Source organism: Barbus barbus (genome assembly GCF_936440315.1).
Source record: "Barbus barbus genome assembly, chromosome: 49".
NCBI classification, from domain to species: Eukaryota; Metazoa; Chordata; class Actinopteri; order Cypriniformes; family Cyprinidae; genus Barbus; species Barbus barbus.
Window position 1 is genome coordinate 15,869,942 of NC_136727.1, and position 24,313 is coordinate 15,894,254.

The window sequence follows — 24,313 nt, forward strand, 5'->3', positions numbered from 1 at the left end:
TTAAAAAAAGGTTATTTTCCACATACTGTACATTATTGTTGCTCCTCTATGCTCTGCCTTTCTGAAACGTGTCGAGAAGTGAGGTGTGCTCTGATTGGCCAGCTATCCAGTGCGTTGTGATTGGCTGAATACCTCAAACGTGTGACAGAAATGAGACAGAGTCTTAACTTTTATAAAGAATCTCTCTTTTGGTTTTGAGACTTTAATCTTTCCAACTTCAGGGATCTTATCTATGCGCAAACAGCTTGTAACACAACAAAGAGAAAGGAAAAGTTGAAATCGCATCATATGACCCCTTTAATGTTGCCTCTACTTTAAACTGCAGTGCTATTTTAGTAGCAGGATACTATTACACTTCTAATTAATATTGTAAAGTATTTTGATATATTCAGTTTTCATTTTAATTTCAGTATTTTCTTTTTTTAGTGTTGTGTAAATGAAAACAAGAAATACTGCCTTTGCCTTAATCAAATTTCTGACTTTTATACTTTATTTCAGTCAATGTTTATTTTATTTCAAGTAAGAAAATGTTTGCTATGGTCACATTTTATTTTTTGTTAACTGTAATCCCCAAAAATTGTGATAAAGTTATGTTGCATTTTAACACTAAATATAGATGAGAAATAACTGAGATTATATAAAGACTAGACTAGAACAGATTAAATGCCAACAAAATATTGGAATATTTATATACAATATAATTGCTAATATTATTATTAATGCGGAAAATCAGAATAACAAAAAATATTCTGGAGAATTGTGTCACATGACATGTTAAGGGATAGTAATATGTCTTATTTATTTACTTTTATTTAGATTTAATGAGAGTGGGTTTAACAAGTTGCTTTGGATCAAATGGATAAATGCAATTTCAATTAATACAATGTCCTAAAATTTATACAATGAACAAAAATTGGTGTAGAAACTATTTTCACTCAGAAATTGTTAGTAAATTGTATAAACCGTTACAATGAAATGGCAAGGAACACACTAAAATTAGTCATTCAATTCTGAAGTAGAAAAACGTCCTTACGAAACATACTCCAATCTTTATTGTATCCATACCTTTATTTTAAAAAGGTTTTATTTACACCTAGTAAATACAACTAGTGTTACGATATGTAACATATATGACGCATTCAGTGTTACCAGTCAAATTTAACTGAAGTTTCCACAAAGCAAAAATATGTTTCAGTCATTATCTGCCAACATCTGTCAGCAGTGACAGAGCTTCGTTTCTCTTATAAAAATGTACTGGTACTTTGATCACATCTCTTTATGTGACTGTAACAGAATGCATATGCTGAATTATGGATGTCAAATTTGGCAAGAAAAGAAGAGATTTGTTGTGAGCACATCATAAATTAGGAGAACGAAAGGCATTATCTTTGGAGATCTAGCGATGACAGGCACCATATCACGCTACAGATACATCTGTTTGCTTACCAAGAGAGGATTTATACTGCCTTACATGGGCCTTAAAACAGGTTCATCTGAAATCTATACCATGCGCTTTCTGAATTTCATAGATATCCTAGTATTTCCGATTCTGTGAGCTGAAACTGAATTCCCAGCCTCAGAGAAACCTGGAACACATCACACAAATCTTGATTACTTGGCCGGACGGTTTGATCTGTCGAAACCCTGAATTTCTGTGTGCACAGATTTCTGAACCAGAGTCTGAGTCTGTGCATCTTTTCACGCAATAAGCTGAAGACTAAAAGAGTTACAAAAGCACCACCGATGTACAGCTGCTGTAAAACAGGTGGGTTTAATAGGAGCTAATATTATCCCATGCTTTCACCTCTCCAGTGGACTAAATCATAAATAACTTGGCAAAAAAGACCACCATAAAGAATCTTTGTGTGAGGGTTTGAATCCACAAGCTGGCAACCGCATAAAATACCGTCCTGCACAGGACATGGCTTCAATTATAGGTGGCAGACGTCTGTGCAAGGTCAGAGAATCTAATCCGAAACAATGCAAAAGCCATCTGTCTGAGCCCAACTCACATTAATATAGTTCATACAAACAGAACAAGCACGAGAGATGAAATGAAAAACAGATTGTCAGAAGACAAACCCATGACAAGAATAAAGTCAAAGAAATGCATTATAACAATGAATAAAATGCATATTTCAAAACTATAGTTTAATATATAAAATAAATTATCTGTAATTTGAATGATCAATTGTATATATATGTATGTATTTTTAGTCACACTACCATTTAAAAGTATTCAGCAACGGTGCAATAAATTGATCGAAAGTGACCGTAAAAATATTAATAATGTTACAAAAGATTTCTGATCATTCATCCTGATAAAATGTATATCACAGTTTCTACAAAGATATTACACAGCACAACCTTTTCAACACTGATAAGAAGAAAAGTTTATCGAGCAGCTTTGCCATGCAGGAATAAATTATATTTGAAAATCTAATCAAATTGAAAACTGTCATTTTCAATTGCAGTAATTTTTCTAAATATTACATTAATAAATACATTCATATTAAAATATTAGTCTTGGTGAGCGTATGAGACTTCTTTCAAAAACATTAAAGGGATAGTTCTCCCAAAAAGGAAGATTCTGTCATTAATTACTCAACCTCATGTCGTTCCAAACCCGTAAAACCTTCGTTCATCTTTGGAACACAAATAAAGATTTTTGATGAAAGCCAAGAGCTTTCTGACTCTTCATGGACTGCAACACAACTGACACGTTGAAGGCCCAGAAAGTACATTCATTTTTGGGTGAACTTTAAAAAATCCTACGACACCAAACTTTTGAACAGTGGTGTACATCTATCACAAGTACAATTTGTGTTATAATGCACAAAAGTCAAAGTTTATTATTAACTAATAAATAATAAAAACATTTAAATATATTTAAAAAATTAAATTAAAAAGATCATATTAATTAGTATAATTTGGTAAATAAATATAGGCTTTAAATAACATGGACTTATTTAATTTGGCCAGTAACATTTATTTATTTTAGGAATTACAACATAATACAGCACAAGAACTACATTCAGACTCACACTGATGATTCAAACCAATAACCCGCTTACTGAAGAAAACCTCAGTGGAACATTTACCATCAGTTTTTTAGTTGAAAAAAAAAAATCTCTTATTTTGTCCTAACTTCAAAGATCTAAACCACAAACCAACGCAAAACGGGTGGTTTTATGTCATCATGTTTCATTGTGAGACTGTATATTACTACAACTGACAGATATTATTTGATATTTGCAAGAAAAATGATATAAATTTGACTGTTATTGAATATATTGTTAATGTATTTAATGTAAAAATTATATATTATTTATATACATAAACATTAAAATAAATAGTAATGTTTATGTATATTTTCTGACCATGATACTGTGCTTTGTATCATGGTTGGCAGATTTGTTTCTAATCACTCAGCACTGGCAGGTTGGGCAAAAAGTTAATTTTGGAGCCTGATCACACAGCTAAATAAAGTCCCTGGACAACAAAAACTAGTGTTAGTTTTCACAAGGGACATGGTCTGTCTGGCCTGATGCATTCCCACTATATTACAACAGCACAACAACATAACTGCCTGAACTGAGTGTGATTGGTGACTAGGCCTATTCATTTAGCTGTAAAAATACAGTTGCCCTGGAAAGTTTGCAAAGCTATATATTCACAACTCTTGATACAGAAACAATCCCATATTGATGCTACTGAACTTAACTCTTTTCTTGTAAGCAGTGACTGAGCTGTACAATACTGCTGGCTTCCACCTGTTCTCAAAGAGCTTTAGCTGTGAAGATGGCTCAGTTGTGCTTTGAATAATAACCGTTAGACTGTGATAATAAGCATTAAGTAATCTGTCAGTCAGTGAAATAATGTGACCTAAATATAGCACGCTCTGTATCTCAACTCGTGGCTTCTTTACAAACCCTTTGAGCTAAAGGCGGAAAGATCAGCGCTATGAGATAAGCCAACAAACATTCACAAATAAAGACCTCATCAATTTTTTTTTTTAAACTGTACAACTACTAAAATGTTTAAATCAAGTTTCTTAGAAAGTCAACATCAAATATCATATGAATCTTTTTTTTTTTTTAAACAATCTGTTTAATTGTTTGCACAATTGTAACCTTTACCCCTGCTTGGTGAGAAGTAAATCCCACCCCTGAAAGAGGAAATGACTTCATGGATGTGGCAGGCAAATATGAAGCACTTCCAGTTGAAGCATCTGTAGAAAACAGGAAACGGCACTTCAGATATCCAAATATATGTTTTTATATACTGCAATTGTGTAGAATACATCTAATCAGTAAACTGAGGAAACACTACATAGTAAGACCCCATGAAACAATAGTTTGACTAAAGTAGTTTTGTATTGTGTTGATGTATTTCCTATTGAAACAGTTGGGGCAGGGAATACTTAAGGGCTTGCAGTTCTTTTTAAAATAGCCAATAGCATATAGTTTACATTACTGCCCCACAAAAAGTATAAAAAAGTAGGTTGAATCGAATTAAAAAGTAAGAGTGTTAGCATAACTAAAGACACACAGTTGAACTCTGTTTTGCATCTTGCTAATGCTAGTCGATGGCAGGTGGTATCGGAGAAGGGACATGTTTTGTCAACATACTGGACCAAACTGGTTACATCTCTGAGTACAAGATCAATCAATAGTTTTATTTCAAGGATTTTATTGTATATGTCTAATTTGTTAACTTTAAGAATTGCACTAGTATATAGATGGCCTAAGATCTTACAAACATGTTATTTCATGGGGTCTAATCAAAAGATACCAAAACAAGGAACACATTCATTAAAAAAAAAAAATGACTGGTGAAAAGTTTCCGACAAACACAAAAACTGGTGTTAGCAGACGTCACTCAGTGTGCCAGTCTGTAGACACTCCACTCCCCCGCCACTGTACTCACAGCCCTAAAAATAGAGTCCTCTAAAATCACATCCCAGAGCTTTCAGTCTCCTGATTTTTCAGCACTTACACTGAAGGACAAATTAGGAGATTTGACTTACCTTGACTGGCAGTCGACGTGTATGCCATAGTGTTACTCAATGCCATGTTGAGACATCCTTCAGACGACACTGGAAAGTGCACTGCTCCGAGCGTCGGGCTGTGAAGGGACAGCACTGCATTTAGATCCTAAATCCCAGTGCATCTGGTCTGACTATATCTTATGACACAGCTCGAATCCAGGTCATATCCCTCTCTATATGGAAGAAGACTCTTTATAAAATAACTCTGCGTTTAATACAGAGATTGGCTGTACTCATAAAATGCTTAACAAGAGCATCACAGGCGATGACCGGAACATAGCAAGGATCAAAATAGACCACATACAAACAAGCCCTTTAAAAGTATCTTGTTTCTACACCAGGTTAGCAACTATTACTGTAGCCACCCATGTATCAGAATTTGCTGTTTGATTATTGCCATCACAAGACACTTAAAAATACAGTGTTCATCAATTGATGAATGCTGTAACATGGTACAAATTATATTTTCCTTTGTACTCACCTTTCAGTGTAGAGCAAACAGTTCTGCAGATGTAACTTGCCCTTCACATGTTGGTCCCAGTCCTGAAAACAGCATACACATACGATACGCCTGTCAGATAGACTTCACTATGATCCTTCTCTATGAGAGTGAGAGATTCCCCTGGCGTAGCCACAATTGAGGCCAATTAGAAAGCTAGCAGTTCACAGCAGAGAAAAGGCAAGCAATAGTTGAGAACGAATGCGATTACGGCAAACTTGTTGAACAACTGTGTCCTCGCCCCCTCTAAACCTGCCTCCACTCGACACACGCCAGCTGCCACAAAAGCATTCACACCCTAGAGTAACCAATGAGCCCATTTTAGCCAAGTATCATGAAAACCCTCTCAGTTCTGCAGAAATAACTGGAGAAAAAAACTGGATCTCAATTCCGTACACTGGATGCTGGAGATATCAGGATAAACTTAGATACAATACACCGTTCATAAGCAGCGTTCAAAGCTTAGCATAAAATTGGCACATGTAGGAAAAAAGTGATGAGTCTTTTGAGGTTTGTCTTACAAATATTTACTTTACTTACTTACTTTTGTCATTTAGCAGACGCTTTTGTCCAAAGCGACTTACAAATAAGAAAAAGTAACTAAAACTAAAAAGTTACAACTCTATAAATACTATCTACCCACATATTTAAGAAAATAAAGAAATTAAATAAAATTAACATGCATATAACAACAACATTTCAATAATAAACATATCAATGAAAAAATTAAATAAAAAGCTACTACTATCCCTTGCCGGTGTCCCTGCCCGGTGGAGTCGCACGGTAGAGTCGATGGTCTTTACACTTTACACTGTTCACACCTAGTATTGAGATCAGTCTTTGCTATCTGATTGCAGAGGGTCAAAATTAAATACGAATTAAGTATGAACAGGGTCAAAAATGTTTTTGATCCCAACTTGGCTCGTCGGATCTCAACTGGACAACTAGTTGTAATGACATCTTAAGCTGTATCTGATGCAATCAACATTCGGAGTAGTTGAAAACACATTAAATTGGTAGTGCAAATGCTAATCCATTTTGAAGTTGGTGTGAATGGGTCGTTTCCTTTAATCTCAACCAACACGCCAGATCTACTCACCTTCAGGTTGTAAACCTTCTTCTCACAAATGGTGCACTGATGGGGTAGGTGTGAAGGTATTGTCCCATGGTAGTCATTAAACTGGTGGGGCTGCAATTGCAAGGTCACCCCTTCCTCACTCTGGGAAACCTGTGGCTGCTGTTGAATTCCCCCTTGCTGCCCAATGGGTGGGCCAATTCCTGGGCCACATGTCGAGTTGAATTTAAGATCTGCTGTGGGTTCCTCTGGGTTATACAACTCTGCTCTCTGACCCACAAACCCTGGTCCGGGTGGTACCCAACCCCCAGAACCTGTTCCTGTACCAATATCCATCTTCCCCAAGTTGATCGGACCTTTCCATTGATCCTTAGAAGCTGATCCCAGATTCTGATCATTGCTTCTTCCCATGAAACCAGTTTGCTGTACTGGTGTTTCCGAGGAGTAAAAGTCTCTTTGAAAATTGCTGTGGACATTGTTTCTGGGTTGTGTAGAGGCTCCACCATACTGTCCTCCATCACATGCTTTACTAGTGACCACTGAAACCCCTCCCAGATACCCAAACTGCAAGCGACGGTCTGTGTCTGTCGAATACGTTCCAGCCTTTTTCCCAAAATCATTGTGCTGACTAGCATTCTGGTTGGACATCCCACTGTAGTTGGTGGGCCTGATTCCAGTGGGATTTGGGGCAAAGCCACCACCAACCAGTTGTCCCAGTGCAGCATTTGGTGGTGGGAAGGCTATTGGGGGAGGTGGAAAGGCCCCACTGTGGGCCTGGGCCATGCTGGAACCCCGAAGATGGTTGAAGAGAGGTTGGGACATAGCCACATTGGAAAGAACCTGATTTAGGACAGTGGCTGCGGCGGCGGTATTGGTGGTCTGGGCGAGTTTGAGGCGGTGTAGGGTGAGCTGGGCCTGAAGCTGAGCCAGCTGAAGACTGGCAGGACTCAGCAGCAGGTTCTGACCCACTCCACCATGAGCACCAGCCAGAGGAGCAGATTTATTATCAAGCTTATCTCCTGAGGTACTGTGGAGAGAAACATAACAGTTCATTAATTACATGACCATAATCCATGGCAAATGTACAGCTGGGCAAAAAAGCCACCAATTGTGCAAGTTCTCCCACTTGAAAAGATGAGAGAGGCCTGTAATTTTCATCATAGGTACACTTCAACTATGAGAGACAGAATGGGGGGAAAGAATCCAGGAAATCACATTGTCTGATTTTTAAAGAATTTATTTGCAAATTATGGTGGAAAATAAGTATTTGGTCAATAACAAAAGTTCATCTCAATACTTTGTTATATACCCTTTGTTGGCAATGGCAAGAGGTCAAACGTTTTCTGTAAGTCTTCACAAGGTTTTCACACACTGTTACTGGTATTTTGGCCCATTCCTCCATGCAGATCTCCTCTAGAGCAGTGATGTTTTGGGGCTGTCGCTGTGCAACACGGACTTTCAACTCCCTCCAAAGATTGGCTAGTGGCTAGGCCACTCCAGGACCTTGAAATGCTTCTTACGAAGCCACTCCTTCGTTGCCCGGGCGGTGTGTTTGGGATCATTGTCATGCTGAAAGACCCAGCCACGTTTCATCATCAATGCCCTTGCTGATGGAAGGAGGTTTTCACTCAAAATCTCACGATACATGGCCCCATTCATTCTTTCCTTTACACGGATCAGTCGTCCTGGTCCCTTTGCAGAAAAACAGCCCCAAAGCATGATGTTTCCACCCCACGCTTCACAGTAGGTATGGTGTTCTTTGGATGCAACTCAGCATTCTTTCTCCTCCAAACACGATGAGTTGAGTTTTTACCAAAAAGTTCTATTTTGGTTTCATCTGACCATATGACATTCTCCCAATCCTCTTCTGGATCCTCCAAATGCTCTCTAGCAAACTTCAGACGGGCCCGGACATGTACTGGCTTAAGCAGGGGGACACGTCTGGCACTGCAGGATTTGAGTCCCTGGCGGCGTAGTGTGTTACTGATGGTAGCCTTTGTTACTTTGGTCCCAGCTCTCTGCAGGTCATTCACTAGGTCCCCCCCTGTGGTTCTGGGATTTTTGCTCACCGTTCTTGTGATCATTTTGACCCCACGGGGTGAGATCTTGCGTGGAGCCCCAGATCGAGGGAGATTATCAGTGGTCTTGTATGTCTTCCATTTTCTAATAATTGCTCCCACAGTTGATTTCTTCACACCAAGCTGCTTGCCTATTGCAGATTCAGTCTTCCCAGCCTGGTGCAGGTCTACAATTTTGTTTCTGGTGTCCTTCGACAGCTCTTTGGTCTTGGCCATAGTGGAGTTTGGAGTGTGACTGTTTGAGGTTGTGGACAGGTGTCTTTTATAGTGATAACGAGTTCAAACAGGTGTCATTAATACAGGTAACGAGTGGAGGACAGAGGAGCCTCTTAAAAAAGAAGTTACAGGTCTGTGAGAGCCAGAAATCTTGCTTGTTTGTAGGTGACCAAATACTTATTTTACAGAGGAATTTACCAATTAATTCATTAAAAATCCTACAATGTGACTTCCTGGATTCTTTCCACCCATTCTGTCTCTCATAGTTGAAGTGTACCTATGATGAAAATTACAGGCCTCTCTCATCTTTTTAAGTGGGGGAACTTGCACAAATGGTGGCTGACTAAATACTTTTTTGCCCACTGTATACAGTAAAAACTAGTGACTATCCAAACATTCAGCCAGCAAACACACAATGTTCTTCTAATGTTAGAGTATGGTTACTCTGATTCTGATTAACAAATTTAGATTATGTTGAAGTAATTGGTTATTATTTCCATAAAAAACCTTCCTAGCTATCCATAAATAACCTCAAAGATCAGTTCTAGGAACTTTCTAAAAAAAAAAATATGTTCCCAGAACATTACAGGAACCAAAAACAGTTTCATGGGTCACTATTTTAGTGAGAGATTTTAAAAATGAAAGGTGTTATTTTGCAAAGCCTCAAGGTTTCGTCCAATTCAGAAACATTCTTCCTGGCCTGACATGAGTACAGAAACTCTGGACTCCCTGTCCCTGTTTGACTAGACTGATTAATGCGCTCACATGCTTGCTAAATTTAGCGAGCACTACTATCAATCAAAATATATGTGCGAGTCTGATACCACTCTAGCTGAGCACACACCCTCTAAGCCAAGAGCTGACATAAGTGGTAAACCCAAGGGAAAGTTGTAATAGTGGTGAAAGAGGGAACAACAATGTTTCTCAAAGTTACATGCCGTGATAAGGGGATTTTTTAGTCCTCAGAGGTTTTTAATGAAGTAGATTTCAGGTGTTTTGGTGTTTCAAACACAGACCAAGGTTCTGCATAAGCAGTCAAGAAACAGCTGGAACAAGGGGAGGCCCTCAGATCCTTTCAGATCTGAATTTGTGCAACTGAATCTTTTGGTGGGATTAGCGCCTCTCCAGAGTAGTGCTGGAGTCATTTAAGAGTATGACATGGACTTACAGGAGCCTTTCCAGATCGTAAAGTTCACACATCAATACCGGCTGTAAATAAGTTATCCCTTCTTTCTTTAGACCAGAAGATAATAAGATGTCTGTTTTTCTACTTATTAAACAAGTTCATATTTATAACACATTTCATTAACAATTTGCATGGAGGAGACAGACCATAGTTGCATTCCAATTTACAGCATTCCTACACAGTGTTCAATGACTTCAGCGGTAATTTACCTTTCCACTTCCTGTTAAAAGTGGGATAGGGATTTTTGGAGAGGCTAGCAATAGCAAGCTAGCTTTTAAAACATAAGATCCCACCCTCCCTGCAAATCATTCTCCAAAGCCACGTCTCCTCCAAAACACATGAACGCACACAGGCAGAGCATAGGAAAACCAGAAACACAATGAGAGACGGCATTCGCGGAGGACTGAATGCAATGCTGTCAGATTACCTCATGTCTCATTCACCGGTGAGAAACCATTACAACACAAAGCGCATAATATTACAATAATAACGCCTTCCATTCTCGCTTGGTCTGCAATAGCATAATGTAACGTGCTGATGACATATCATATCTGCATGAACAGGGTGCACTGAGGTATGCAAATACATATGTTGACATGCAGGTAGGACAATCTATCGTAGCCCTCATACCGAGGGACATGATTGGACAAACAATTTAATGGCCTACGCCTTCCACGGGTGATAAAAAAATACATATAGATCACCTAACTTACTGATTACTATCGGGATGTAAAAAGACTTTCAAACAGCATAAAGTAAAATCTTCTTGAACCAAATCACCTAACTCTGCCTATAAGTGATATACAGATGGATTTATTCCATGTTGTTTGCAGTGCACTTCAGACTCAGAATACATGCTCCTATTGATTTTGAATCTTATAAAGGATGGCGGAATATACTTTGAAGTGTTTCACTTTCACTATTGGCAACTGGAACATACCCCTTGGTGAATGTGTAAGAACAAACCAAAATATCTATACCCAAAGGCAAAGCACATGGCTACATCAGTATTTCAAGAATTAGTCTAATGAATATAGAGTTGCAGCGAGAGATTGGCAACCATGCCACCTCTACTTCAAGCACTCCTGATATTTATGCAGGGATACAGTGACTCTCATCTGTCAATGACATTACACAGCAAGAGCCAAGCAAGGCTAACCAACTTCTAGAGTTCATACACAGTTAGCGCTAATATAATATACTAAAAAAAATGTAGGGTGCACTTGATTTTATCTTTGAGAAATTGATTGGATTGTGAAAAGTAGACTATCATTGAGTGGTTGGAGGAGAGAAAAAAAGTCAGCAAAAGAAGCTAGTTATATATTTTGATGGAATGTTAAAAAAAAAAAAAAATTGTAATCATGCACAATATGACCAAGAATGTGTTTTTTGAGAAACAAAATGTTTACATTTAACTTTAAATATTTGACTTTAATGCTTCTCAGACCACAAATAAAGATATAATATTAGTTTTATTGTTGTTAGCATGTTAGCACCTAGTCTCAGCCTCAGACGTCACGCCCATGGACTGTTGGCTAAACATCTGATGCATATGGCACACATAAGTGGAAACACTTCAGGAGTTGCAAAGTCGTCATCGGATTGGTTGAATTATACAGGATTTCTGGGAGACGTGCGTGTCGTGTTCTTTAACGTTCTGCCTGGAAACAAAGATGCCGTGATGCTAAACCCCCTCATGGAAGAAGATGACGAGCGCTTATCAGGATAATCTAAACGGTGGATTTTCAAAAGTATGTGAAATATTTAAAGTTCATGGCATAGAATCTTTAAAATGTGTTCAATATTATATATTATTAGCCTATTTCTCAGACCCCAAATAGCCGTATATATATTACTTTCAAAAATGGTTTGTTGTTAGCATGTTAGCATGTAGCTAAAGGCTTCTTATGTTCTGAGAAGCACTTTATGTCTTTGTGGAAATTTTAAGATGCACATACAGTTTAATTTTTATTGTTATAAGCAGTAGCAGCAGTATAAACTGGTACTTAAATATGGGTTTATATTACCACGTTAATAGACGTGTACTACCTGGCATGTGAAACGGCATGCGAAAATGTAATGGAAATATTGGGCTAAGACACAACATACATAAATTAGATTTTATGGTACAACTGGCCTTGTAGACCCAACAGCTGGTCAACTGTTGCATACCACGATTAAAAGTGCAGAAATGGAGCCAACGATGGATTTATAAAGTCTAGCTTTACGGTTGGCATGCCCTCTTAGGTTGGGTTTCAAAAGTATTGTAACATTAGTAGCACGTAAGTTGTGCCTAATAACTAAAGTACATTTGCCAGTTTTATTTAAGATTATTTGAATAGATTCGTTCGACAGATTTGTTTTTCTTCCATTAAAACCTTATTGGCGCATTGTTAGCATGTTGTAATGTTACCTTTTTTAGCATTTTGTTGGAATTGTATCAAAATAATTATCATTGGAAAAATCAAAACTGCATAAACATTTTCGTCTGCAATTTCTTTTGCATCGTTGGACATTACAGCTGCATCGTCCTATCGTCATGACTCAAAAGCCCAAAATACTCCAGTGACACACAACACACCACGTTTAGCTACCAACGCAAACCAATACGGCTCTCACAGCTGCCCGCTCACTTCTGCACTCTAGTTGTCTCATATAAGCAGAGGATCCAGGTGCCAAATGCCCTTCGCCAATTAATACAAGCCCGTCTTAATGTGCGGAGCATAATTATACGCTATTGTGCATGTACAATGTCTTTGCACCAATCAGGGCCGTGGGAAGGAACAATCTGCGTGACTTAGTCTCTCTCTAGATAATCCTGGGATAAATTGGCAAGAGTACAGAGGTCACGCCTCGCCGACCTCATGATGCGACAAACTGTGTCCCGAAAGCAACTGTTCCAGTTTATAAGAGCTGAACTTTTATTGGCTGGAAATGCATGACATCATGCTTCAGATGCAGAATTTGTTTCAGGTTAACCAAAGACACAGTGGCCAAAATGTTGTTTGAACATTGAAATTATGGAAATATATATACACACACACGGTTCAAGTTTTTTTTTTGTCATTAAAACGGTAACATTTTATTTTACAGCCCTATTCTGCGTGCTCATACAATGTATTTATTACAGCAATTATAATAACTGGGTAATAACTTGGTACTAACCCTGAACCTAACCTCAACTCATATTACCCAGTACTTTCCTGTTAATTACACCGTAATTACACTGTAAGTACATATATTTGTAAAATAAAGTGTAACCATTGACTGAAACAATCCATTAAAGTGTTAAAATATGTCAGTAAAAATATTTAAAATGTTCCAAAAGATAAATTCAGAATGATTTCTGAAGGATCATGTGACAATGAAGACTGGAGTAAAGATGCTGAAAATTCAGCTTTGCATCACAGGAACAAATGACATTTTAAAATATATTAAAATAGAAATATATACATTTTAATTATATTTCACACTTTTACTTCTTTTTACTCTATTTTTGTACAACTATATGCAGCCTTGGTGAACATAAGGAGACTTATGACTTAACATAAAACAAAACACACATTTGCATTTATTATACAAAATTTGCCACCACAAGCAACTGAGAATTGAGAAGATCCACAAAGAAACCACAACTACTACAAATATATTTAACACCATCTTCTCATGTGCCTACTGATAGCATAACCATGCATGTTAAATAGTAGAGGTTCAAGTAGCAACAAACTTCTTAATAGTTTTAGTATTGTTTTTGTTTTAATTAGAATATATTCTTTTGGTTGTATTTACTGTAATGTTTGCTTTATTTATTGTAGGTTCATGTGTTAAATGCCATGTTCTGCTGCTAGTCAATAGTCATTAAATCGAAATTTCAAGTGGCAACTTTACACTGATTTATCACTATTTTTGGCTATTTTTAGGATTATTGTGTTTATGTAAGTAATGCTAAAATAACTGTAAACAAACTTTTGTATTCTGGAATTAAACAGCAGTTAGCCATGTTATATCAAAAATTATATATATATATATATATATATAAAAAAAAAAAAAAACATTTGCTGAAGAATCTAAAATTCAGACGTTCAAAATGTCTCAACAAACACATCTCTCCTTTATTACAAAAACATTCAAAAATGTACTCCTGAACATAAACGGTTCAATAAGGAAATCAGAGGCTGTCTATCCTGAAAACCCCTTACAAATTTGTAGCAGTGCGTGTATATTACCATATTCAATTACTGCTTACAGGGGCATCTGGTGTCTGAAATGTACTAAATGTAGGTTTCTTTTCACATTGGCTTCAAATGCTAGCACACTTTACTGAACTTAAAGTGGAAACGTACAAATTATTCTACAGTGTAGTGTTATTAGCTGTATGTACAACTAAAATTATTTGTGTTACTGTATTATTATTTATTTTAGGCTATTTAGCCATCATAAGAGATTATATTTCAACCACATAAAAATGTTTTTTTTTTTTTAAAGCAATATGTAGCTAATACCTTTTTTAACCAATTGTTTTAACCGTAAATAAATATAAGAATCCTTTCTTTTTAGGAATTAATCTAAAATTAGGCATACTATTTTATTAAAAAATTGTGTTACACTATACTGTAAAAAGTGAACGTTCAATTGTTCAATTCAGGACCTTTTCCAACCTGGTCTGGAACTTTTATTCATTTAGTGTAACTCCATTTATACTGAAAAAAAAGGTGCAGAGACTATTTTCGCTTAGAAATTGAGTTTTGCAATTACAAAGAAACTGCAAGTAACATTGAATTCAATATGAAATTTTATGAAGTATTTCCTTGTACTCCAATAATCATTTATCCAAACACACTACTATAATCTTTTTTATTTGCAATGTCTTTTTTTACAGTGTAGCAAGGTTGATTCAGTTAAATGAAATGAATAAAATTAAATATATTTGACTTCAATTAAACTAGTTACTTAAGATGTTACCACATTTTTGGGGGGGGGGGGGGGTCACATCACCATTTTGTCTTTTTAAAAACACAAATTTTAAAAACGCAACCAAACACAAAAAGCAAAAATTGCAACAACCTGCAAGACTGCTCAAAAACTTCTCAATGCTAAGTTTCGAAGAATCGCTCCATCAAAACCAACACTCATCTTTGTCTCGGCGTACAAGTCCACATCTATCACACTGGTCCAGAAACACCACACCACAAATATTTTCTCCTCGCACTTTAACACACACTACCTCTGAAGGCCGTGTTCACAGAGGAAAAAAATTATAAATTAGCCCCTTGAGATGTGTGACAAAGATTTAAAAGAGCGTTAAATCCAATAAATCTGGCAGCCACTTTACAATTTATGGCCGAACACCGAGTCAACACATCAGCAGGCCGCTGGCTCTTACCTTACACTGTTCCTTCACTCAAGCCTACGAGTTTCTGTCTGTATAACGACCTCTGCTCAGATCCAGCAGGACTCTGCGTTCGTTCACTAGCCGCCTGTACTTCTCTTTGCCATGAAAGTGTGCTGCTCCTGCAGGCTGATTTGGCCTGGAATAGCGGCTGGAGTTATGAAGAGTCACATGTGCTTCACAAAAGCAAGTGAAGGGAAAACAGGGAGGGAGATGTTACGTGAACTACAGTAACACCTTATGGATGAAACCATTCCCAAATGGGACGTGCCTCCCCATCCGATGCATCAAATATAGTTTCTATACGCACAAATATTTAGCAGATGTATGAGCTTGACTTTACCATGTACGGCAGCTTTTCATTTAATTTGAACTAATTTTCTAGTTACATTTTAACTGAACTAGCAGGAAAAAATCAAACAACCAAAAGAAGTATTATGCATTTTGTAAGTATAACTATATTACTTTTATACAATACAGATTTGTAGTAATAATATATAACAATCAAAATAACAGTATGTTGTAAAATTCATGAATTATGAAAGCAGTTTAATTGTAGCTGTAAAGCGGCTTTACAGAAGACAATAGTGTCATTATTAAGATCAATGTTGTTTCAATTCTAATGTAGTCATGTTGATTTAATCACATTAACATTAAACAAACATTAATAATGTATTTTTTGTAAAGCAACTAATTTATTTGTATGTATAGCCAATTTTAACTAAATTAACTACACTGATTATCAAAGTTGTAAATAAAGATTATTGTAGTATGTTTTATGAGAAAATACCATTTCAGTTTGTCTACTTTGAAATTGCATGTTTAATTCAAGTTGTTACTTGCTTTGAAATAGTTTATGAAATTTATGAGTGAAAATAGTTTATGCCATTTTTTTCAACATAAACTACATTGCAGGTTCTATATTTATTGCATATAAAATGTATCATATATAAGAGCTAATTTTTAAAATATACATACATTTTAAAATTAACTCTTAATATTAATTTCATTTTAGCCTGCAGATTGTCTGTGGCAAATGTTTTTCATCTTTAATGCATATAAAGGACTCATAAAAATGATTTGAGGTTGATGCAGTCATATTGAATTTAATTAAAATTAAATCTAGGCCTGGTTTCACAGACAGGGCTTAGACTAAGCCAGGATTAGGCCATAGTTTAATTAGGACATTTAAGTAGTTTTTATAAACGTGCCTTAGAAAAAAAAAAAAAAACATTACTGGTGTGCGTCTAAAGACAAAACAGAGGCACTGATATATTTTAAGATCAGTCAGTGCAAGTTTATTTCAGTTGAAACAGCTCAGACTTACATTTTAGTCTAGGACTAGGCTTAATTTCATTTAATTAAAATATAAAACTGAATTTAAATATCACCACATGAAAATATAGTGCAGTTTTTTGCCTGACCAAAAAAATATAAACCACACAAATTTAAGTAAAAAGCTAAATATCCGAAATATAATTCACATGTTAAAAATACGCCTGTAGGACCTTTAAAACAGAATTAAATCAAAATCTAAGTGAAACATGAGTAATCCAAATTCAGACAAAAATGTTCTCCGGGAGTCACGTACAAGTTAGTAGGATAATGTTAAGAGTATTAAATCCTGAACGTGATCCTTGTTTGACAGCTTTCTGTCTTTGCCAAGACGCGCACCTGGCTCTGAACTTCACATGTCGAGTTTCTCTCTGTCCTAGTTTTCACATTTTTAATTAGCAACATCCATGTGCTGGAATGACAGATGAGTGCTATCACCTGCTTATCATGATGAACTGAAGCGCTGACAGCATCTGGGATAAACTCCCTGACAGATCTACAACTATTGGGAATATTACCACACAACAGAAAGTCATTATGAACCACAAACACATCCAATCTTTGGGTGGAAAGATTGGACTAAAGTACTGATGAAATCTGAAAATGAATAATACATAATCACGCAATAATAAAAATAATAGTTCATTTGCCTAATTGTGTTTGTTGCAAAACATTATAAATTTTTCAATTACAATAGCATTATAATCGATAATTATTGTAAAAAAAATTATTATATTATACGTTTTGTTTTTTCCGTCATTTGTTTGCTATCATAATGTAAATCTTGTAATGATATTAAAAATGTAAGCTATTAAGAATGAACAACAGTTATTTTATTTTAAGGTTTAACATGTTCTTTACCATTAACTCCACAGGTAACAGCTAAAATATACATAAACTAAAAATATGCAAAGTAGCCCATATTATAAGAAATACAACACACATCTAGTAATTGGAAATTTAGTAACTAAATGTTTGAACTGAATTGTAATTTTTCCATATAAATGTTCATCACATTGTTTTCCCATAACTTTAAGAATACTCAAATCTAAATTTTGGGTAAGATCCTTCCGTGAAAATGAAGTGTTGTTCCTCCATGGGCCATAAAATGAACATTATATTTAATTTTAAGCTCGAATTTCCCATTAACAGAAATTTAGCTTTCATGTCATATAAATGATTTTAAATTTCTATTGATGGCAAGATGCTTTCATGGTGTTTTTTATTTTTATTTAAACTGTATAAAATGTATTGTTAATAAATAAATTAAAATTAATGATGTAATTATGTTTTATCATTTAATTAATTTGAATATTCTATTTGAATGTTGAACTGGCAAGTTTGATCATTTGTTTATCTGTAATTCAAACTAAAAATTATATATATATATATATATATATATATATATATATATATATATATATATATATATATATATATATATATATATATATATATATAATTTTTTTTTTTTTTTTTTAAACAGTAGTTATATGAATTTCTTTGAATATCATTTCATTTTAAATTTCAAATTTGAATTCTGCATTTTGTTTACAGCCTTTAAATTAAATTAAAATTGACATTTTAAGCTCATTCTCAATTCATTTCTCAATAGTGCACAGCCCTGGTTTATGTAAAGCACTCTATGAGGATACTCCATGCGATATTTCAAGAATAATTACTGAATAAAACAGAATCAATTAATCTGAAAGTAAAACCAGTGAAATCTGAAATTCGTCAGGTTCAAGTACATTGACCTCAAACACACATGGTCACCATTCCCTGAAGCCGAGCTGTGTTCAGAGCCGCTGAAAGTGAAAGAAATGTGTCCAAACTCAGCCCTCAAAGATACGAGAAAGACTTTCAATTACAAAGCATCTCATAGACAATCTCATATTTACATGATCTCGCTATCTATACGGTTTTATGTCAAAAGCACAAATAAATAAACACTTGTTTTCTCTAACAGTATAGTTTTGAGCGTTGGTTTCAAACACCTGATTAAAAACTTAATTCTCAATTCTTTTGATAAAAATTCAATTGAATTTTGTATATCATGTTTTATTATTTATATATTAATTTACTTTAGATAGCAGGTCATGCTCAACACAAAAATATTCTTCTCAAATGAGTTTGCATTTGCATTTTGACAACATGCCCCTAGATATTGTGGTTAAGTCAGACGACATTAACTTTTCAAAATACTTCCATTAATAATATCAACAAACATTATTACATAATGTTTCATATTTATTTAATTTACATACCAAGCAAATACTAAGAAATGTGACGAAATAGACAATAATTACAATAATTTAAAGTGTGTTACTGTTTGTTAATAATTAGAAAAAAATATAGCCATTAATATGACAACTAAATCACTTAAGTTTTTTTTTTATATATATATTTTGATTATCTCGCAACCATTTATTTCTTAATCAACTATAATTTTAGGTAGTAGTTTTGTAGTGCTCTTCACGGCCTGCCATAAACAGGCTTTTGTACACAAGCGTCCCAGCATCCAATTCCCAGCGAGGTGCCAATGTGCCAGATTTACAGCCAGCCATCTGTTGGCATTCAGACCGAACGACACAACAACCAGCATTTCAGATTCTTTCCCCTTTTTTAGCCACACAGGGCCACAGGACACTCAGTCAAAACCCTCTGACAGCGTACAGCATGTTTACAGCGTGACTGCTGTAAAACTAGACCTTTACTTTGATGCCAAAACAAAAGAGAGGTAAACCAACAACATGTGCTGATTAGAGAAATTAAACTGTACTGCTTTGATACACAGGTTAAAAATAAATAAATAAAGGAAAACTAATCAAAATAAAAAATATATAAATGAGTAAAACCTGTTGTAATAATACTAATAAATTATATATATATATATACACACATTTTGTTGCTGATCACCATTTACAAAATCGTTACAATAACACCTCTCATTCAGTGATCATGGGCTATCTCATATAGGCTATTGCATATAGTAATGTGAATGTATTAATTTATTTTTTGAATGTTACAAGCATACTAAAAGTTAAACGTGAGTGGATACCGTTTTGCAACCAATTTATTTGCTATGCTCCGTAACGTAAAAGAATGCTAGTCATAGCATAATTGCTTATATCAACTTGAATTAAATAGCCTAACCTAAAAGAACGACTTGTGGATTTATGTGAACGCCAGCAAGCAGGCATGCTCAGAAATGCGTGTGGATTAAACATCTCCGACGACATTCAGCGCTATGGATTGATTTTATCGGGTTACAAGAAAAGGTAGAATATGGATTTAATTGCGAACTGTTAGGCTACTGATTTTATGATTGATCATGCTAACGTTACATGTATGCTACGGCATTCAACTGCACATGCATTCAACTAGAAGTGACAGCCTGGTGAATAATCTGCATTACAAAAAGGGAACAAAAAAAATCTTTAAAGGTTATTCACGATTATGTATTGCTGCCAAGGCGTCTAGTCTTTACAGTGCTTTGTTATATGGAGCAGTTTGGTAGATCGTGATCTAATTAGTTTGTCTGCACCGTAATTAAAATGCGGCAGACTTTAATGGACAGTAAAAAAAGGCAGAACACCGTAACTCCAAGCTGGCACCGTAACTTAGTTTTGACGCACAGTTAAACAAAGGCAGAATGCTGTAACTCAATTTGAGCGTTCCAAAGTGAAAGAGCGGTAACTGGTGTTATACGGTGTTTTGCCTTGGTTTCTCTGGGGCTTTTTGAAGTTACGGTTGAGACTACGCATAATTTTCTCGGAAAAACAACGAAAATGACTCAAGATACTTATGTACATGATAAAGGATGCCTTGAATGTCCCAAAAATATCAATAACTAATTTGACAAAAATCAAAGTTACGGTCTTTTGCCTTTGCACGACAGTATATATATATATATATATATATATATGAAAATATGACCCTGGACCACAAAACCAGTCATAAGTGTACATTTTTCAAAATTGGGATTTATACGTAATCTGAAACCTGAATAAATAAGCTTTCCATCGATGTATGGTTTGTTAGGATCAGACAATATTTGGCCGAGATACTGTTTGAATATCTAGAATATGATGCAAAAAACCCCCCAAAATATTGAGAAAATAGTCTTTAAAGTTGTCCAAATTAAGTTCTAAGCAATACATATTACTAATTAAAAATAGGTAGGAAATTTACAAAATATCTTCATGGAACATGATCTTTACTTAAGGCCCTAACGATTTTTGGCATGAAAACAATCAATAATTTTGACCCATACAATGTATTTTTGGCTATTGCTACAAATATACCCCAGCGACTTAAGACTGGTTTTGTGGTCCAGGGTCACATATATTTCAAAACTAAGTTAGAAAATAAGAAATAATAAACAATATAAATAAAGTGCATAAAAATGTAATATATATTATGAAAATGTTATATCAGTAATAAAATGTAAGAGATTAGATAGATAGATAGATAGATAGATAGATAGATAGATAGATAGATAGATAGATAGATAGATAGATAGATAGATATAAAAATGTAAACTACATTAACCAATTATATACATGTACATATTACTAAGTAGGAAAATAAAGGAAATCACACTCAAAATAAAATTTATAAAGAAACAATATAAACAAATGTTAATTACAAAAACATTAATACAATGTAATATATTATTGATAAAATTTAATATTAATAAAATGTAATGATAAATCACAACATAAATGAACTAAATGAGATGTAATATAATTAGAAAGAATGATTCATCAAGGTTTAAGTTGATCCCTGACAAACTGTAATTTCAAGTGACTGATTTCATTCTTTGCCATAAGCACATAAAACCGCAAATCCACTAGATGGTGCTGACAGATTTCTGACTGTCACCAAAGCATCCCAGATATTAATTGTGTATTATAATCCACATGCGGCCTAATGAGGGCAGTGTGTACTGGAAGATAAATCTGCTGCTTCAGAAAATCACATGCTCCACACAGAGTTAACAGAGAAATCTCACACCTCAACTGACTTTTGGCTTAGCTTCTTCCCTAAAATGTAAGTGTATGGGATTTTCATAGCTAAAATTACAAATCTGTTTGCATAGGAAACTAACAGCACATCTCTCGTCGCTTTGAGGTGCCATTTTTGAGGCATCTGTAGCACAAGCAGTGTGGTGTTACCTTAAAAATACCTTAAGAAAAACATACAACTTTAAGTTTATCTGTTCTATTTTAAAGGTTGATTGAACTATCAAAACAGAAAATTTATTTATATTATTTTGTTTAAATTTGAGTAATTTTGCTGTGTGCTTTTATAATTTTCATTAGATTTAGTTTTTTATATTACTGTTCAGGTTTTATTTATTTTTCAATTGTTTTAGGCTTTATTTCCAGTTTATTTTCAGTTTTGTGTGTCACTCTAGATTTATGTCTAATTTCCATTTCATCTAATTTATTTTTTTGTTTCAGTTAAAACATTTTAATAGTTTTAGTTAATGATAATAAACCTGATGTAGCATGATTATATATTCATGTAAAAGTTGTGCTGTTTAAAGTTACCACTCGGGTGTTTAGTGTTCATTTTGTCTACCATTTAAATAAGAATGTATTTACAAAACAAAATACATTATTTGTAATTTATGGAACTTGTATTATGTTTAACAATCCAACTTTATTTTTTTGAATTGGTAATTAGAATGTTTTTCTCATAAGTTGAGTACAATTAGAAGAAGAAAAAGTGTAGGATTTACACTATTTTTACTTCAAAATTTCACATTTAATGTGTTACTCTTTCTTTGCCCTTCAGTTTTGAAGTAGAAAGACTGAAATAAGACTGAAGTATCATAATATATACTCCAATCAACTTATTTTCAATACTCCTATATTCTTTACATATATATATATATATATATATATATATATATATATATATATATATATATATATATATACATATACATATACATATATACATATACACATATATATATATATATATATATACATATACATATATATATATACATATACACATACATATATATATATATATATGAGTCTATACTCTCTAAACTTTCTCAACTTACAGTGTAGAGAATGTCAATGTCCCAAGTCAACTAAATTTCAATTGATATATGACTCAACCTATCAGATTTTAGAAACGCAACTGTCCATTTCATAAACATCATAGCGGTTACACTATAAACACATACACAACTATAGCAAAAAAATCTAAATCAAACGCAGCCTATGCCACTTGGCCAAGTCATTAGAGTCAGTGCGGATTGGCCAGTTGGGGTTGTGGGGTGTGTCTGAGCCAAACACCATTGAGAAGAGAGAGATTTACGATGTTCTGGTGTGACCCAAACCACAGTCTAGTCCAAGAGGCAACAGCGTACCATCGCAGGCTTCTGGATTGGGATTCATGTGCTGTAGTAACGTCCATCACATCAACCATCACATCACATTCCCCTGAGAGGTTTTTAAAAGGTCCATATTTAGTCATACCATATGGTGACTTTTACAAGCACTTCTAAAGGAAGAAACCATGCGTGAACAAATAGGGCATTGTGTCACACAGATTAATTCCCACATATGAATCCTGATTCTGTAATAAAACTGTATTTTTTTTTTTACAAGGTGGTGATTTCGTATGAATTTGTGCGATGTGATCTGTATGGAAACATATGGTTTTAGAGGAAAAAAAGCAGCATGAAACTCCACCCTTAAACATGGGAGACTATACAAAGACCAAATGTAAAAAAGTTGCGAATTGCCATTGGATTCTGTTGTCCAAAACTGAGCTGCCTATACATGGAGAATTTTAAATATCACTTAAATGCTCGTCTGACACAAGACATATTGACAGAGAAAACAATCCCAGAATGCACTGTAACAAACTCAGTGAAAAGTAATGCAAGATGGTGAATGAGTTGAGGGAAAAGTTAATAAACCATATTCCATTCAATACTGAAAAGTGATGATAAATCATTGTTCGGCATGACACAGTAAATATTGAGATATATATATATATAGATATATATATATATATATATATATATATATATATATATATATATATATATATATATATACACACACACATACACCTACAGGTACATCTAAACAAAATATTTCTATCTTTTTTTTAATGATTTTATGCTAATTAGATTGTTTTATTAGATTAGATTAGAAAATGTGATCATTTTTATTCCATTTGAATTCTTCCCAAAATCAGTGTTTGACATTTTCCATTTTTCTGGATGCTATGTTTTATGATTTAAAACAAATTTATTATTAAAAACAGTGGTAATCATATTAAAGCTGCATACAACTTTAACAATCTAATTCATCTTTTAAATATATAAAATCAAAAGAAATTTGAACAATTCTCATCATTTTGTTGTTGTTGTTTTTTTTTGGGGGGGGGGGGGGGGGGTGATAATGAAAAAAAATTGTAATATCGTTTGCTATTCCTTGAAAAAAT

At 34.5% G+C, this 24,313-nt stretch overlaps 1 protein-coding gene across 1 annotated transcript in view; it reads right to left on the minus strand.

The window, feature by feature from the left end:
- rbm20 (RNA binding motif protein 20) overlaps positions 1 to 24,313 on the minus strand; it is a 62,071-nt gene that overhangs the window by 16,649 nt on the left and 21,109 nt on the right. The window contains exons 2-5 of the mRNA XM_079413050.1: positions 6,649 to 7,651; positions 5,532 to 5,593; positions 5,030 to 5,127; positions 4,140 to 4,231 (exon numbers count right to left, since the gene is read on the minus strand). Coding sequence (XP_079269176.1) covers positions 4,140 to 4,231; positions 5,030 to 5,127; positions 5,532 to 5,593; positions 6,649 to 7,651 — 1,255 coding nt within the window. The remainder of the gene's footprint in view (positions 1 to 4,139; positions 4,232 to 5,029; positions 5,128 to 5,531; positions 5,594 to 6,648; positions 7,652 to 24,313) is intronic.